This window comes from Mus pahari, chromosome 18 (assembly GCF_900095145.1).
Source record: "Mus pahari chromosome 18, PAHARI_EIJ_v1.1, whole genome shotgun sequence".
NCBI lineage: Eukaryota > Metazoa > Chordata > Mammalia > Rodentia > Muridae > Mus > Mus pahari.
This window is the reverse complement of record NC_034607.1, coordinates 3,059,775-3,074,971: the sequence shown is the minus strand read 5'-3', so window position 1 is coordinate 3,074,971 and position 15,197 is coordinate 3,059,775. Positions and strand designations below refer to the sequence as shown.

Sequence of the window (15,197 nt, the reverse complement as noted above, 5' to 3'; positions counted from 1 at the left end):
CTGTAGACCAGGCTGGCCTCGAACTCAGAAATCCACCTGCCTCTGCCTCCCAAGTGCTGGGATTAAAGGTGTGTGCCACCACGCCCGACTATACATTACCATTCTGAAAGAGTGCATAGTGAGGGAATAATGAACCAACGTTCGAACAAAAATCTGGTCAAACTCCAAAATCTTTTCTCCCATGTCTGATGTCAAAGCTTTTCAGATCTTCCAACTCCATTTAGCTTGCTGGCAGCAACACACTCTGGCTGGTTCTACTCCCTTAGTAGCTTTCTTCATCCCTCCACTCTGGCATCACCGAGATACTGGGATTCCCCAAGGAAATCTTTCCACAGCTTCACAGGCATCTCTAGGTCTCTGTGCAGAGACACCCCCTCCCCCTCCCAACCCCCAAGAGGGGATAGCATAAGCCAGAACCAAAGCTGCCAGGTTCTGCTGTTCACTGGGGCTAGAACATGGCCCTTTCTAAATCACTATTACCAACGGTCTGTGATGTTTTTCCTCGCTGCCTAAGCTCCGCTGTCCTTGAAAACTCTGTCTTTTGGGGAGCTTAGCAGGGAGGGGTCTTGCTCAGAGGCCACCACTCCCTTTATTCCACTTGGCATCATCAAACTTTGATTCTCTACACTTTCTCAGGTCTTAAACAGTACAGTTTATATTTCCCTTCCTCAGCTTGCTTATTCTCATATCTGCATTAAGTGTGGGCACAAATAACCAACAGTCAATACTAGACTGTCTGAAAATTCCCTTTCAAAACTAAAGAGAGTCTTCAGTTTTGTCTCAGAATTTTTGTTTTTAGAACAAGGGCAGAAAGACACATTTTTGGTACAGTATCACATACTAAAACCAGACCCCCCACACACAATTCAAACGACCCTCAACCACTAAAATGCTCCTAGCATGGCCCATACAATGCATTCAATTGTTTTTCTAAAACCAAAGTGTACATTTCTTCAATCAGGTCTGTCTTGGGAAAACTGGTTCCTACTTCTGACCTAGTTAGGGTTTCTATTGCTGTGAAGGACAGCTACTCATGGAAATACTTAATTAGGGTTAGCTTACAAGTTGAGATTTAGTCCTCTATCAGCATGGTACTAGAGGAGCCAAGCTTTATACATATGGATCAGCAGGCAACAAAGACTTGAGTTTCTGCAACCTCAAAGCCCTAGGGGCACTTCTTTCAAGGCCACACCCACTACTGCCACCTGCTGTGGGGCCATTTCCGTTTAAACCACCACATGACCTCCCATGTTCCTGGTTTCCTTTGGCATGGAGCTCAGTCATCAGGCCTTTCTTGTTCCAGAGACCAGGTGGAAGCTTAAAGTGAGGGCTCTTAGGGCTAGTAGAGGAGCATGGGTGTCACAGAACGCTACTTAAGCCTCAACTGATGACACCCTATACGGAGAGTGTGAGTGTGACGTGTGTGTGTATAGCTAGGTTTCTATGGAACATTAGAAGAAACCTGTAAAGAAAAGGTACTCGACACTTCTAGGCAAAGGAGCCAGGAAAATCCGACTTTTATTTCTTAAATACTGTGAAGGAAGGGGGGAAGTGGTCCCCTGGTGAGAAAGCTAGGGGTCATCAGCAAATGCCCGATGGGCATTAGGGAAGCGCTGGGGGCTGTAGTTGGGATCTTCCTGCAGTCGTTTTTGGATATCAGACCGGAGCTAGAAAGAGAAAACACAAGCAGGTCAGGAGCAGCCCTGGTTTCAGACCTATGATCCCAGAAAGCACAAAGACCAACCCTTAGGAATTATGTTCCCCACCAGCCATGCTGGCAAGCTCAATATGAGATTGCTAAGCCTTCCCAAATACCACAAGGAAAACCCTGACCATCAAGGGAAGCAGGAACCTGGCCCAACCCCTCCCAATAGACCATCCCTATTCTGCTGCAAAGTGGGGGCACCTGCTGCCTGTAGCTCTCCTGAACCTCTGGTGCCTCCAGGTCCCGGCTCAGGCTCTCGGGGCTTGTCAGGGGCCGAGCTCCGGCTGCCTTAGCTGCCCGGCTCACTGCCTCTGAGAGTAGCAGCTGGGGGCCCTCACCCTGCATTGTCTGGGGGACAGGTTGAAAGGGAAAAGGGGATCAATATCAGACCCAGTACCACCACCCAGCTCACCCTTTCCATTAGATAACCAGTGTCTATACTAGTATAGGGCAGGGAACACCCTGCACATGGTTCTGACAGCAAAGAAGGCACCAGCAGGTCAAATCACCTAGGATTCGGAGCTAGCTATTCTTCAAGGCAAAGCCCACCTTACACACCTAATCACTTGGGAGGTGACACAGCTGAGGAACCAGAACTGCCAGAAAACAGTGAGATGAAAGGCCCATATACCAATGTACCAATCATGAACAAGTCTGACTCACAAACAGGGTTCCTAACTAGATGAAGAGACTGAACTAACAAGCAAAAGCCTCTAGCTCAACAAGGGTACCGGACAGAGACACAGCGGCAGCAAAGAGACCAACCTTTCGTCTCTTGGCAGGCATGCCACTGAGGTAGGCATCACTCAGGGGCGGCTGAGGTTTCACCTTCCGCTGGCTCTGAATGTCCTGCTGGATAATAGGGACCCATTCCTGGGGAGGAAAGGATTTGCCATAATTCCCACAACTTACAGCTCTTTAACCCACTGGGTCACCTCCTGCCACTTACAGGGGGGACTGCAGCTGCCCAGGGTTCTGCATCAGCTGAAGCTCCGTCCTGTTCATCTCGGGAACCTCCTTCAGGAGCAGGGGGGGGACCTCGGGACATGGCTTCTTCTGCTGTTGTTCCAGGGGCTGGGGAAGCATTCTCTCTCTGGAAGGCATGTAACAGGAAGGTCCAGACTTCAGAATTCTTTGCTCCCAAGCCCCCTTTCTCCCAGCCATCTACTCCATATTATTCGGTTTCTCAAACAGTACCTGAGGTTCAGAGGAAGTTCTTTCTGCTCCCTGAACTTCCATAGGCTCTTCTGGAAGTGCCTGTGAAATTGGTCAAAGAAATATAAGGAGTTGTGGTGGGAGGGGCCAGTCCAGTCCATCTCTTCAGTTTCTTTACATCCTGACACCACCCCCTACTGGATCCCTTACCTGAGGAGGATCACCAACCCTACGAACATATCTGAGGATGGCGTCAGGACCCACAGGCATGTGCTCCAAGACCACCTGAAGCCTCAGTCCCATCATGGTTGTCAGCCAGCTCACCAAGGATGGATTCACCCCACGAGACATGCGGCGCTGAGGGCCAGAAAACAGACCATATAACTCTCAACCTACTTTTGCAATCTATTACATCCAGGGCAACAGGTAGAATGTTTGGAGAAGAAAATTAAAACTCACAGGACATAATAAAAAAGCCGGAGACCTAGAATTGGGTGGTACTTACAATTCGGCCATTGATGACAGCAGCAAGCTCCATTTGCTGTCCCCCCAAGCAGTGGAGGTTCAGGGCCAAGCATTCAAACAGGCCCTGGTTACACAGTTCCAGCAACCGGGATCCAAATCCACTGTCTGCAGGGAGGATGTGAGAGGACACATGATTCTGGCAGTCCTGTGTGGACAGGACATACTACCTGTGCTTGGCTGGCCCCCAGCCTGACCTGTACAATGCAGCACATGAGCAGCAATGCTGTTAAACTGCTCTTGGAGAAATTCTAAATTTGTCCGGATGATATCCACACCTGGCTGAACCTGTACCAAAGACTGAGACAAGACACACCAAGAACTCTGAATCAGTATTTTAAGATCTAGGAGGAAGCAGGGACACCACCACCCCTACCCAAACCCTGACCGGAAGGAAATAAACAAAGGACACTTACAAAACTCTCCCTTACATACTCTTCCAGCCCAGTGATCAGTGTGTGGGTCGCCATCTGTAGGAAACACCACAGGTTTTGCCCACAGCCTTCAAGAGCCTTACTCCTACCCTAAAACTCCAGGGTTTGGGCTGAAGCACAGCTTCACTGTCTAACAGGCAGGCAGGCAGGATTAACAAGAGGGGCGGGAAGAAGGAAATGTCTGGGATCTGGCCTTTCATTTACCCGGATGTTGCTAGGCGTGGGCTCCTGGCCACCCAGGTAGTGCTGGTGGAAGAAAGATCGCAGCTGTGGCTGGAGCCGCTGCAGTGGCTGGAAATGGCCGTGGAGAAGCATCACCACATCCACCATGGAGAAATTCTGGCACAGAAGAGAGAGCAGAGCTCCAAAGAATCCTAAGAAAGGGAGGGATGGAAGTGAGCGACTACCTTCACGTTCTTGCCTAGCCCCATAGACCATCAGCTAACCCCATCTTACTAGTAAAGAAGGGCCACTACCTCCCCTGGCTGCTATTTCCCCAAACTGTAACCCACATTTTGCTTACCAAGGGCGCCATCAGCCCCAGGTTCAAAGATGTTGCTGGATCCACTGAGGCGTTGGATGAAGGCAGCAATACTCTCACTGCTGCCAGCGCGAGCCCCCAAGGAGCCCAGGAGGGAGCTCAACACGCCCTGCACCACTGAGGTGAAAAACTCTGGTGGCAGGCTCTCAGGACCTAAGCCTCCAGGACTTGCTGTTCCACCAGAAGGGGACCCTGGTGGGGGTGTGGTCTGCTGCTCTGGAGCAGGGGGTGGGGGTGGAGGAGGTGGAGGGGGTGGAGGGGCAGTCTGTGATGCCTAGAAGAAGGAATTAAGAATAGAAAATAAAGACCACAAGGTCAAGAATATAAAATTACACTGTGGACACAAACAACAGGCCTGTAAGAGGTGAGAGAGCTAGATTCTGATCTTGACTTTAAAAAACAAAACAAACAAACCTATTTTATCACTGTATTTATTGTGTATGGGCATTCTGCCTTCCTGTATAACTGTGAAATGTGTGTGCCTATTTCCCATGGAGACCAGAAGAGGGTGTTGAATCCCCTGGAACTGGAATTCCAGATGACTGTGAACTACCATGTGGGTGCTAAGAATCAATCCCAGGTCCTCTGCAAGAACAGCAAGAACCAGCTCTGACCTCAGCTTCTTAGGACACTGAATAGATAAGCCACACCAGAGCTGTGACAGCACTGGCTGTTGGCTCAGCAGAATCATCTCTAAGAGCTGTCACTCAGCAGCTAGAGAACCACAACAGAATACCATTGCTCTATGAGCCTGGGGGTAAAAAGGGCAGTACAGCTAGCCACTCACCTGCAAAAAATCAGTCATGCCCTGGAGAAAAGCAGGGACACCAGGCATTGCCACAGTGATGGTGGGAGAAGCCATGCCTGGCCCTCCAGCCCCTGGTCCTGCAGGCCCCAGCAGATTTCCCAGGAGCTGAGAGAACTGAAGATCAGCCGCAGAGGGCTGAGGAGGTGGAGGCTGGGCAGGACCCCCAGGAGCAGGGCCAGCTGTGGTAGCTGTGTTGGTAGTGCCAGCACTAGCTGAAGCAGTGGCAGGAGCAGGAGCAGGAGCAGGAGCAGGAGCAGGAGCAGGAGCAGGGGCAGGGGCCGGGGCCGGGGCCGGGGCCGGGGCCGGGGCTGGAGCCGGGGCAGGGGCCGGGGCCGGGGCCGGGGCCTGAGCCTGGGCCTGAGCCATTCCTGGAGTCCCCTGAGCTGTCAGGAACCAAGGAGAGTACAATGTGAACAAGAGCCATATTCTAGCTGCCTCATTCCCATCTCATCTTTCCAGCAGGAAAACAAGAACTAAGTGTGTCCACTCCACAGGGACTAGGTGTAACCAGCGAGCAGGACAGGGAGGTCATCCGGCACTGCTGCATGAATGCTCATTGGCCCCAAATCAATCTTATTGCTCAGGCTAACTTACAAGTTAAGTCTAGAGTCCAGGATGTCCTTGAACTGTTATCCTCCAGTCCCAGCATCCCAGACACTGGGCTATAAGCATGCACTGGCATACCCAGTGGCAGCTGGAAATGTCTAAAGTTTGAGCTAGGAAAGAACAGGACTCACCCACAAGAACAGGCTGCATAAGAAGTTGCCCCACAAGGCCGCTCACCATCTGGGCCAATGAAGTGTTTGTACCCAGCCCAGCGCCCTGCTGGAACAAGAGGATTCAGTCTTGTCCTTCTAACAATCCACCAGAATTTCCCCACTGGCACTTCCCCCAACCCTTGCTCACCAGAGCTCCAGAGACTGGAGGTCCCCCAGGATGGGAAGGCCGAGCCTGTGGAGGAGTGGGCCGGGCAATCACCACCCGAGTTGGTGCTGTTGGGAAGCCGGGCACCTGCTGTCCTGTGTATAGCAAAAAGAGACATCAAAGAGAGCTGAGGGTTCAGTCCTTGCCTGCCAGCAGACAATGCCCACCACCATGAACTACGCCCCACCACCCAGTCCTCCCCTTCCAGGTCATTACCTGCGGCCGCGGAGGCAACAGCTGCCACCATGGCCTGATGAGTGATCTGGTGGGCGACGGCGTGCATGAACTCAGGGGGCAGGGAGGGCAGCTGGATGAGGGTGGAGCCTGGGGGGTGGGTCTGATGTAACCTTGAACCTGGACCCCTTCAGCCCACCCACTCAGCCCTACCCCTTTTTCTACCCAGAGCTCTCGGCCTACACTGATAATCTCGTTCTTACCCAGGGTCTGTCCATGACCAGGAGGTCCCAGCGGACCAGTAGGAGCACTCGGCACACCACCAGGCTGTGCTCCAGAATCTGAGCAAGCAGACAGACAGAAAACTATAAGAATGTGGGGCCAAGGCCATCCACCAGTCATGCCTCCAAAACCCTGCCCTGTCCCCATGGCAACAGGAAGGCTGGGTTCCCTTCACACAAACCCAAGGCCAAAGCAGCTCCCTCGTGCCCTTCCCACATAGCACTGGCCTTCCCTCCCTGCTCCTGCGGCTCTCTCCTGCCAGTAACTGTCCTAACTCACCCTGAATGTTCATGTGCATCATGACCACGGGTTCCACACTCTGGTGGGAAATCCGGATGACCCGTGGGTGGCTGGCGGCTGGTGGTGGTGCTGGCCCTGGTGGGGGAGCTCCTTCAGTTGATGAATCAACAGTGGTGGAAGAGGGAGGCAGGGATGAGGCCTGGCCAGAACCTGGGGTTGCCGCCTCCGCACCAGGAGCCGGTGGTGGCCGAGCCCCATTGCCTGTCATGGTCACAGTAGTCCCCACATTGATCTGGAAGAGAGATGGACATGCAGACAGACAGATATGAGAGACACAAGAGCCCAATCCAGAGTGCCAGGAGAGTCACCTCTAAAGACCCCACAGCCTCACCAGCACAGCCTCCCCAGGCTTCTTGCTTTCCAGCCTCCCAGAAGTCAGGAGCTGAGTCGTCCTCCTGGACCATGCATGCTCCCTGCTCTCCCGCCAGCCAGGCTCCTCGCACTCACCTGAATGGGAATGGCTGCCTGTTGGAGCACCATGGGAGTCGTGTAGTGAGACATAGGCCGGACCACGTGCAGGTGCCGTGGGGGTGCACAGGCTAGATTGCAGCGCAGATCAGACAATGCCACAAAAGTGTTGCCCAGTAGCCGCAGGCTCTCCCCAACCAAGTTGATCAACCTCTGGTCCTCCTCACGGCCCTCATGCTGTGCCCAGGTCAAACCCAGAAAAGCATGAAATTAAGAACAGAGATGGGGGTAGATGGGGGAGGGGAATGGAATATGGAGTGTAAAAAAATGAATTAAAAATAAATAAAAGAAAAAGAAAAACAGAAAAAGAAAAAGAACAGGGATGACCTCTGAAACTATGCCATGCCCTGTGTCTCTGGAAGCTTCTGCATGAACCAAAGCTTTCCAAAAAAAAAAAAAAAAAAAGTCTCAAATACATTCTATTCAATACACATATGGAATTTTCTACAAAACATGGCAAATATTATGCTGAAATTCTTTTTATTCTGTATGTTCCCTAAACAATGAAGGATATACTGACTGTCACCACCCCCATCACAGGACGCTCTCCTACAGAGGATTCTGTGCTAATACTGAGGACAGTGAAGGACTGTCTGTGTCTCAACCTGTTGCTCTGAGGTACTAGCAAGGGAAGGGCACCAAAGGCTCACGTTGTTGTTGTAGTCTGTAGTGGCAGCAGCACCCAGGACCTCACAGTAGCGTTGCAAGAAAGGCTGAAGACGGCGCTGCAAGCGCTGAAGCTCCTGGAGTACCTCCACGTGCTCTGCAGGGGAAGGGTGGCTGTGGACACAGCAGGGCAGTGAGTGAGGCTGTCCTCAGAGCCCTGCCATTCCCCAGGGACGTTCTCTGCGCTCTTAAGAGCAGCCAAGAGGAGAAGGCCAAGTGCTCCCATCCCCCAGCAGTGCTATGCAAAGGGGGCAAAGGAGCGCAAACCCGGACAAGGCCTCTGCAAACCACGGCTCCAGGGGCACCCGAGATCATCCTGCCTTCTGCTAGCATGCCAGGCCTACCCACCTTTATCTACACGAGCTGACCTCTGACCCACCCCTAGCAACCACTTTCCTCTCCTCACAGCCTTCCCAGTCCAAGTCCCCAAAGGTTCCCTGCATCTCTCACTTGGGTGCATTTGTCTCTGGCGCGGGAGCTGGGCCTGTGGGAGCTGGGCCTGCTGGAGCCGGGCCTGAGGGCGAAAGCTCTGGAGTCTGGGTTGGGGGACGTTCCTCCATTTCTTCTGACTCCATGGGCTCTCGAGGAGGAGCTTCACTTTCGACTGGTTCTGATGTTTGTGAGTTCAAGGCTACTGTCTCTGAGGCCACAGTCTGCGGTGTCTGCGGGGGTGGCTGACTGGCCTGTGCTTGGGTTCCCCCTCGACACTGAGGGTGGAAGAAGAGTCAGGACACCAAAGGCAGAAAAATATTACTGCTGTTGAGATTTATGCAGACCAAACAAGAGTGGAGATGGCTCCCCAAAAGCAGGGCTATGCATTCCTATGATCAGCAGAAACTGAATCACAGTTAGTATCTACAGTGTTTACAGAGAGGAAATGCTCTCCTCATTTCCACAAAGAGAGGAAATGGTCCCAGGCTGCAACTATAACACACTGACAAAGGTAGGATACCCCTAAACTGAACACAGTTAGCTACCCCTAAACTGAACAAGACAGTTAGGGTACCCCCTAAACTGAACAAGACAGTTAAGATAGTTAAAAAGTGCCTGGTGGAGGCGGCGGCACACAACTTTATCCCCAGCACTCAGGAGGCAGAGGCAAGCAGATCTTTGCGTTGTCAAGGACAGCCTGGTCTACAGAGTGAGTTCCCGGACAGCCAGGGCTACACAGAGAAACCCTGTCTCAAAATCAAACCAACAACCAAACAAAAAACAAAAAAAGGAAGGAAATTTAAAAACTGCAGCATGCAGCCATGCATGGTCTCTCAAACTCTCTGAGTAGAGCACTTTGAGAAGAGGAGCTAGAAGGTACTGTGAGTTCAAGGGCAGCCCAGGGAGTGTGTGTAAAAGAAGGGGGGTGGTAATGGCTACTTCTTTAAGGGAAGGACATCTGTGGCATCATCTGGCAAATCTGACATGAACTCTTCACACAGCAGAGGTCGGAAGGCTTGGCAGCTGCACACAACAGTGGCACACGCCTGTTGAGTCTCACTTGAGAAGCTGAGGCATGCAGACTGGCAGTAGTGAGACAGCCTCACAAAGACACTATCTATCTCTGCCTAAGAGAACTACAGAGGAAACCCCAGACTAGGGAGACAGTCTCCCCCAGCCCATGTGGACCTTGCCAGGAATGTTCTTATTGCAAGACCATGAGAGGAAAGGAAGGAACACAAAACCAACTCTGGCCTACCAGACTTGCCCACTCACCTCCATCCGCGACAGTAAGGTCTGTATATCCCTAATCATGTGCTGAGCCATCACCAGCCGGACCCGGGGCTCACTCTGTAAGACAAGGGTGTTCACAGCAGGTCTGAGAGAAATTCATGAGCTCCACAACATACTAATCCAGTTCCCAGGCATCTCCTCAGCCAGGTCCTCCCCCACCTCATGGCCTCCTTCTCCCAGATCCCCTTCCCTGACCCTCCCAGGCCCCTCAATACCTGAATTGGGGCCTGTTCCATGTTGATGTGAACATCCACAGCAGAGCCGTCACTCTGGGGAAAGGGCAAGGGAAGTTGCTCTGGGAGAAGCCACATACTAAAACCCTCACACTACCAATTCCTTCCTAGAGCCCCTACCCTCCTTTCTTCAAAAACTGAGGCCAGGACCAATCAGAGTGCTTTCCAAACCAAATGCAATCTCTCAGGACACTTATCTTCCAAGCTCCCTGCAGCTGCTGTAACCAAAGCTATTCTTCCCAACAAAACCCTACCACGTAAGAAACACAGGCTCACAGGAAGATTGAAGGTTCCAACCATGACATAGCTGTTGGCATTCCGGTCATGAACAGAAGCCCCAGGGCCCCGAGTGCCAGGCAGGGGTGCCCCACCATGAGTTGCTGAGGCAGAGCCTGTCCCAGAAGATGCTCCAGAAGGAAGCTGAGTCTGAGGAGGAGCCCGTTCCACCAGGTGAATAACCTTTCCCCCAACGTCTGCAGAAAAAAAGAGATTCACAGCAAACCCTTTAAGTCCATAAAAGTGGTGCCTCCGGACAGCAGCCTTAACCTCAGCAGCCCCTAGCCCCTTACTGTATTCCTGGAGCTTCTTATCATCTTGTAGAACCCGGCCCTGGTAGATGAGCCGCTGCTTCTCGGAAGGGATGCTGACAGAGGCAGCTATGTGTTCCTTAAACTCCTTTACATTCATCTGAAAGGAGAGCCATGCACTGATATCAGAAAGTGAGAGAAAGAATCAAGAGGGAGGGTGCCAACATCAAAATCAGACAGTGTCACTAGCCAACTATAGCAACAGGCTGATATTTATTATGCCCCCCCAAAATAAATAAATAAATAAATAAATGGGTGAGGCTGGAGAAACAGCTCGATTAAGAGCTCATACTGGTCTTGCAGAGAACTCCAGTTCAATTTCCAACATCCACATTGGGCAGCAGCTCACAACTACTGGTAAACACAGCTTTAGGAGACTCAGTGTCTCTGGCTTCTATGAGCGCTTGTACCCAGAGGCAGAGGCACATACCAATACATAATTAAAAATAAGTGGGACATGGTGGTGTATGCCTCCAGCATGAGAGGCAGAAGCAGGTGGATCTCTTGTGAGTTTGAGGCCTGCCTGGTTTACAGAGTGAGTTCTAAAATAGTCAGATCTATGTACAGAGATTATCTTAAATTAAAAAAAAAAAAATCCACAATAACAGTAAATAAGAAGGAAGCCAGACAGCTCTCCCTTTCTCCTTCTTTGCTATCTAGTATCTAGAGACTAGTGATCCTTTTCTAAACTACAACATTAGCAGGTGTTCATGGCCATAATCTCAAAGCTGAATGCAGACAGGCACTGGCACAGCCTCTAATCTCAAGGATGCAGAGCTAGGTGGGTCTGACTACCAGGACAGCCATGACTGCAGAGTGAAACCCTGACTTAAAACACAAAATGATCAGAAAAAAAACCAAAAACAAAAACCCACACAAAATGAGGGGCTGGAGAGATGGCTCAGTGTTGCTCTGGCACAGTACCAGAGATCAGTTCCTAGCACCCACATAGTAGTTCACAACCATCTGTAACAGAGTAGGGGCTATAAATTCCTAACTTCCACATGAGGAAAAGGCCACAGGTTGCAGGATCTGACCTTCTTAGGCACCAAGTGCACACAAGGTGCACATATATATTTCCAGACAAAGCATTCACATATAAAATAAAAACAAACTCTTTTAAAAGAAATTGAAAATACACATAGCCCAAAACAACCATCACCACCAATGGTAAGTAATACGGGGTTGGGAGACGGGGTCTGGAAAGATAACTAACAAAGAAGGTCAGAAAGGGGGGCTGGAGAGATGGCTCAGCAGTTAAGAGCACTGACTGCTCTTCTGAAGGTCCGAAGTTTAAATCCCAGCAGCCACATGGTGGCTCACAACCAATTGTAATGGGATCTGATGCCCTCTTCTGGTGCATCTGAAGCCAGATACAGTGTACTTAGATAAAATAATAAACAAATCTTTAAAGAAAGTCAGAAAGGAACACACAATTATATATGGTTCAGTAGTAAGTGCTCTGTGCTAAGTCCAAGGTTCAATGCCCATCAGAACCACACACATGCAAAAATAAACAAACAAACAAATAAATACAGGAAGGTGGAAAAAAGAACAAACAAACAAAAATAGCAATAGCATACACCTGAAACCCCAGCCTTGGAAAGCAGAGACAGGAGGCTCATTAGTACAAGACCATCAGTTCTAAGTCACTTCACTATGAGGAAAAAGGGCCAAACCAAGTCTGATGTGGTTATGCACATAACCCAGCACACAGACGACAGAGGCGCAATGGTCAGGGGCCAAAGTCAGCCTGGGCTATAGGAGACCCCGTGCCCACCCCCCAGAATGTCAGCCTGGGCTATAGGAGACCCCGTGCCCACCTCCCAGAAAGTCAGCCCGGGCTATAGGAGACCCGTGCCCACCTCCCAGAAAGTCAGCCCGGGCTATAGGAGATCCCGTGCCCACCCCCCAGAAAGTCAGCCTGGGCTATAGGAGACCCCGTGCCCACCTCCCAGAAAGTCAGCCCGGGCTATAGGAGACCCGTGCCCACCTCCCAGAAAGTCAGCCTGGGCTATAGGAGACCCCGTGCCCACCTCCCAGAAAGTCAGCCCGGGCTATAGGAGACCCCGTGCCCACCCCCCAGAAAGTCAGCCTAGGCTATAGGAGACCCCGTGCCCACCTCCCAGAAAGTCAGCCCGGGCTATAGGAGATCCCGTGCCCACCCCCCAGAAAGTCAGCCCGGGCTATAGGAGACCCCGTGCCCACCTCCCAGAAAGTCAGCCCGGGCTATAGGAGATCCCGTGCCCACCTGCCAGAAAGTCAGCCCGGGCTATAGGAGACCCCGTGCCCACCTCCCAGAAAGTCAGCCCGGGCTATAGGAGACCCCGTGCCCACCTCCCAGAAAGTCAGCCCGGGCTATAGGAGATCCCGTGCCCACCTCCCAGAAAGTCAGCCTGGGCTATAGGAGATCCCGTGCCCACCCCCCAGAACGACAAGTACTTATGACAAATCTTGGTAGGGCAGAATTAACTATCACATGTACCTACGGACAAAAGGTCTATGTGGCTTTTTAAATATCTGCTTTAGAAAACCACAAAAATGACCTGCTCATGGTGGTGTCTCAAAGAATTATGCAGTGGCCACAGGGCACTAAGGTCAAGAGGCTCAAATTATGCCTCAGCTATCGGCAATTCTATTTCACAGTGGATGAAAGCAGGTTTCTTTAATCTTATAAAAATAGTACGAATCTGTGAACAATCTGTTTAAAAAAGAACACCCATACCAAACTTGTCCGAGGTCCCTGTGACACACCATACTTGTCCAAGGTGCCCCCTGTATTGTATCTAGTCCCAAAGGCCAGAGCCATGTCTGTCCCTTTGGGCTGGGGTCTGCACAGAACAGGTATAGATCCCTCCTTTCCACTTTCCTCTTCACTGAGTTCTGTCAAGGTGAAGACAGACTCCAAATCTGCCTCACTCAACAGCAACCACACCTCCTCACTCAATAGGAACATCAGATGTCCTATCCAGTAAGGGACAAGAGAGTCAATGACAAGGAAATCAGGCGCAAAAAAAAAAAAAAAAGAAAAAAAAGAAAATCAGGCGCATCCTTCTACAAAGTACTGGTGTCTCACCTGGGCCCCCACAATAAAAGTCCGAGTCTGAGAGTCCAGGGTCTTCACCAGTACCTCCAGGCTGTCAGGCTCCTCCATAGCGGTACTGGCACTATCACTCGGCTCCATGGCCGACAGCTCTCTAAAGAAGAACGGGGGGGGGGGATGGTTCGCTGTCGATCGCACTGTATTTTATACACCCGGAAGCCTCTCTGGACCCAATCTCCACCCCAATCCCTTCAAAGTTTCTCATACACAAGCAAATATATTCATCCTCCTCCTCATCCCCCCTTTTTGATTCGGGGGCACAGGAACAGAAACACAAAGGGTAGGAGATCGACGGCATAGGGAGATGAAGGACGAGAGGTGGGAGGGGCTCCACCATGCCAATCACAATAGGGAGAGCCAGTTGGGCTAGGAATCAGGGAAGCAAGCACGAGACCGACCAGAAGCCAGTGTCATCACCGGTCGCGACCGAGCAAGCGCCCGAGAGATCGGGAAATCCTAGGACAACGCGAGGGGAGGGGGGGGAGGGTCGCGCTAGACTCGGCCGAGAAAAGTGGCTTCGCGCACGCGCAGCACCACGATCGAACCCGCCTAAATCACCACCGACCCAGGACCGCGGACACTCACGGGAGGCTGAACGGGCTCGCTGACCGCCCCGGCCTTCCGCCTCCGCCTTTCGTCGGTATTCCAGCGACGCGACTTAACCAACACGCGACCAGACACATACAAACACACATACACAGCCCACCACCCTGTGGCTCCGCCCCCGACGTCCCCACGGTACCGTCACTTCCGGTCTCCCCCAACCTGGCACCAAGGGCCACTTCCGTTTCCCCGATCGTATTTGGGGGGATCTCGAGGCGGTACTTCCGGCTCCCCCAGTCTCCCCCGATTTACTTTCGTGGGGCACGATGAGAAAGTCCACAGCCCCGAACAGTGAGTTTCTGGGGGGCAAGACGGGCCCGGGCCGGCCGAGATGGGAGGGAGCCGACCACCCGGAGGAGCCGCCGCCGCCGTCGTCGCCCGGGGGACCGCACTGCGCCTGCGTGAGCCGCGCACGCCTGCGCACACTCTAAGTACTTCCCCGCCCCCCTCCGGCTAAGTGCGTTTCTTCCCTACGCGCGCCAGAGCGCTACCCGGTCGGGGGTGGCTACTGGAAACGCCTGAAGAAAAATGACTGGGTGGGAAGCTGCAGTTTCCCCGAGAAAAATTCTGAGGCTTGTGTGGATTGCACCTCGTTTATCAACGTCCCTATCCTGACGGTCAGAGAGGTTTACAGGCACAATTCTAACTACCTAAAACTCTGCAAGCCCTCTGGTCCTCCCGTCATTTCTGTTCTTCCGGAAGCCACTCTTTTTCGTGGAGGGCTGGGGGCGTTCCGCGGGTTGTGTTTGCTTGTGCCCGACTCTAGTTCCTGGCGGGATTAGGCCGGTTGGGCGCTTTGCAGACTTTGAGCATCCTATTGATTGAGAGCTCCGAGGGAGTGCTATGTTTAAGGATTAAAAAAAATTCTATTGCATTTGAGACATTTCTACTGCTTTTCAAGAGCTTTGTAGGAAAAAAAAGAAAGAAAGAAAAGAGAGCCGGGCGTGGTGGCGCACGCCTTTAATCC

At 51.9% G+C, this 15,197-nt stretch overlaps 1 protein-coding gene across 8 annotated transcripts; it reads right to left on the bottom strand.

Moving 5' to 3' along the window:
- Positions 1-1,486: 1,486 nt before the first annotated feature.
- On the bottom strand, positions 1,487-14,616 carry Bag6 (BCL2 associated athanogene 6). Of its 8 annotated transcripts, none has more exons than XM_021217548.2 (25): positions 14,370-14,616; positions 13,601-13,721; positions 10,507-10,624; positions 10,214-10,410; positions 9,920-9,973; positions 9,687-9,761; positions 8,430-8,686; positions 7,964-8,093; positions 7,293-7,490; positions 6,825-7,077; positions 6,527-6,604; positions 6,072-6,184; positions 5,903-5,990; positions 5,145-5,548; positions 4,340-4,631; positions 4,021-4,190; positions 3,799-3,852; positions 3,580-3,682; positions 3,366-3,490; positions 3,071-3,217; positions 2,903-2,962; positions 2,655-2,798; positions 2,471-2,578; positions 1,907-2,053; positions 1,487-1,667 (listed from the first exon to the last, which is right to left on the bottom strand). In XM_021217548.2, the coding sequence occupies exons 2-25, from the start codon at positions 13,706-13,708 to the stop codon at positions 1,572-1,574; spliced, it is 3,519 nt and encodes a 1,172-aa protein (XP_021073207.1). In that variant the 5' UTR covers positions 13,709-13,721; positions 14,370-14,616; the 3' UTR covers positions 1,487-1,571. The 8 variants fall into 8 exon arrangements, with proteins under 8 accessions (XP_021073207.1, XP_029387143.1, XP_029387144.1 ...); XM_029531283.1 differs by lacking the exon at positions 14,370-14,616 and adding an exon at positions 14,213-14,355; XM_029531284.1 differs by lacking the exon at positions 14,370-14,616 and adding an exon at positions 14,213-14,355 and having other exon boundaries at positions 5,903-5,987.
- Positions 14,617-15,197: the final 581 nt, after the last annotated feature.

Bases quoted from the DNA above. Each gene is read 5' to 3' on its own strand.
- Bag6 (XM_029531283.1), bottom strand. From the start codon at position 14,322: ATGTGTGTTTGTATGTGTCTGGTCGCGTGTTGGTTAAGTCGCGTCGCT. The intron at 3,491-3,579 runs GTCAGGCTGGGG...TCCTCCCTGCAG, and splicing joins TCATGTGCTGCATTGTACAG to ACAGTGGATTTGGATCCCGG. The intron at 2,963-3,070 runs GTAAGGGATCCA...CCAATTTCACAG, and splicing joins GGGTTGGTGATCCTCCTCAG to GCACTTCCAGAAGAGCCTAT.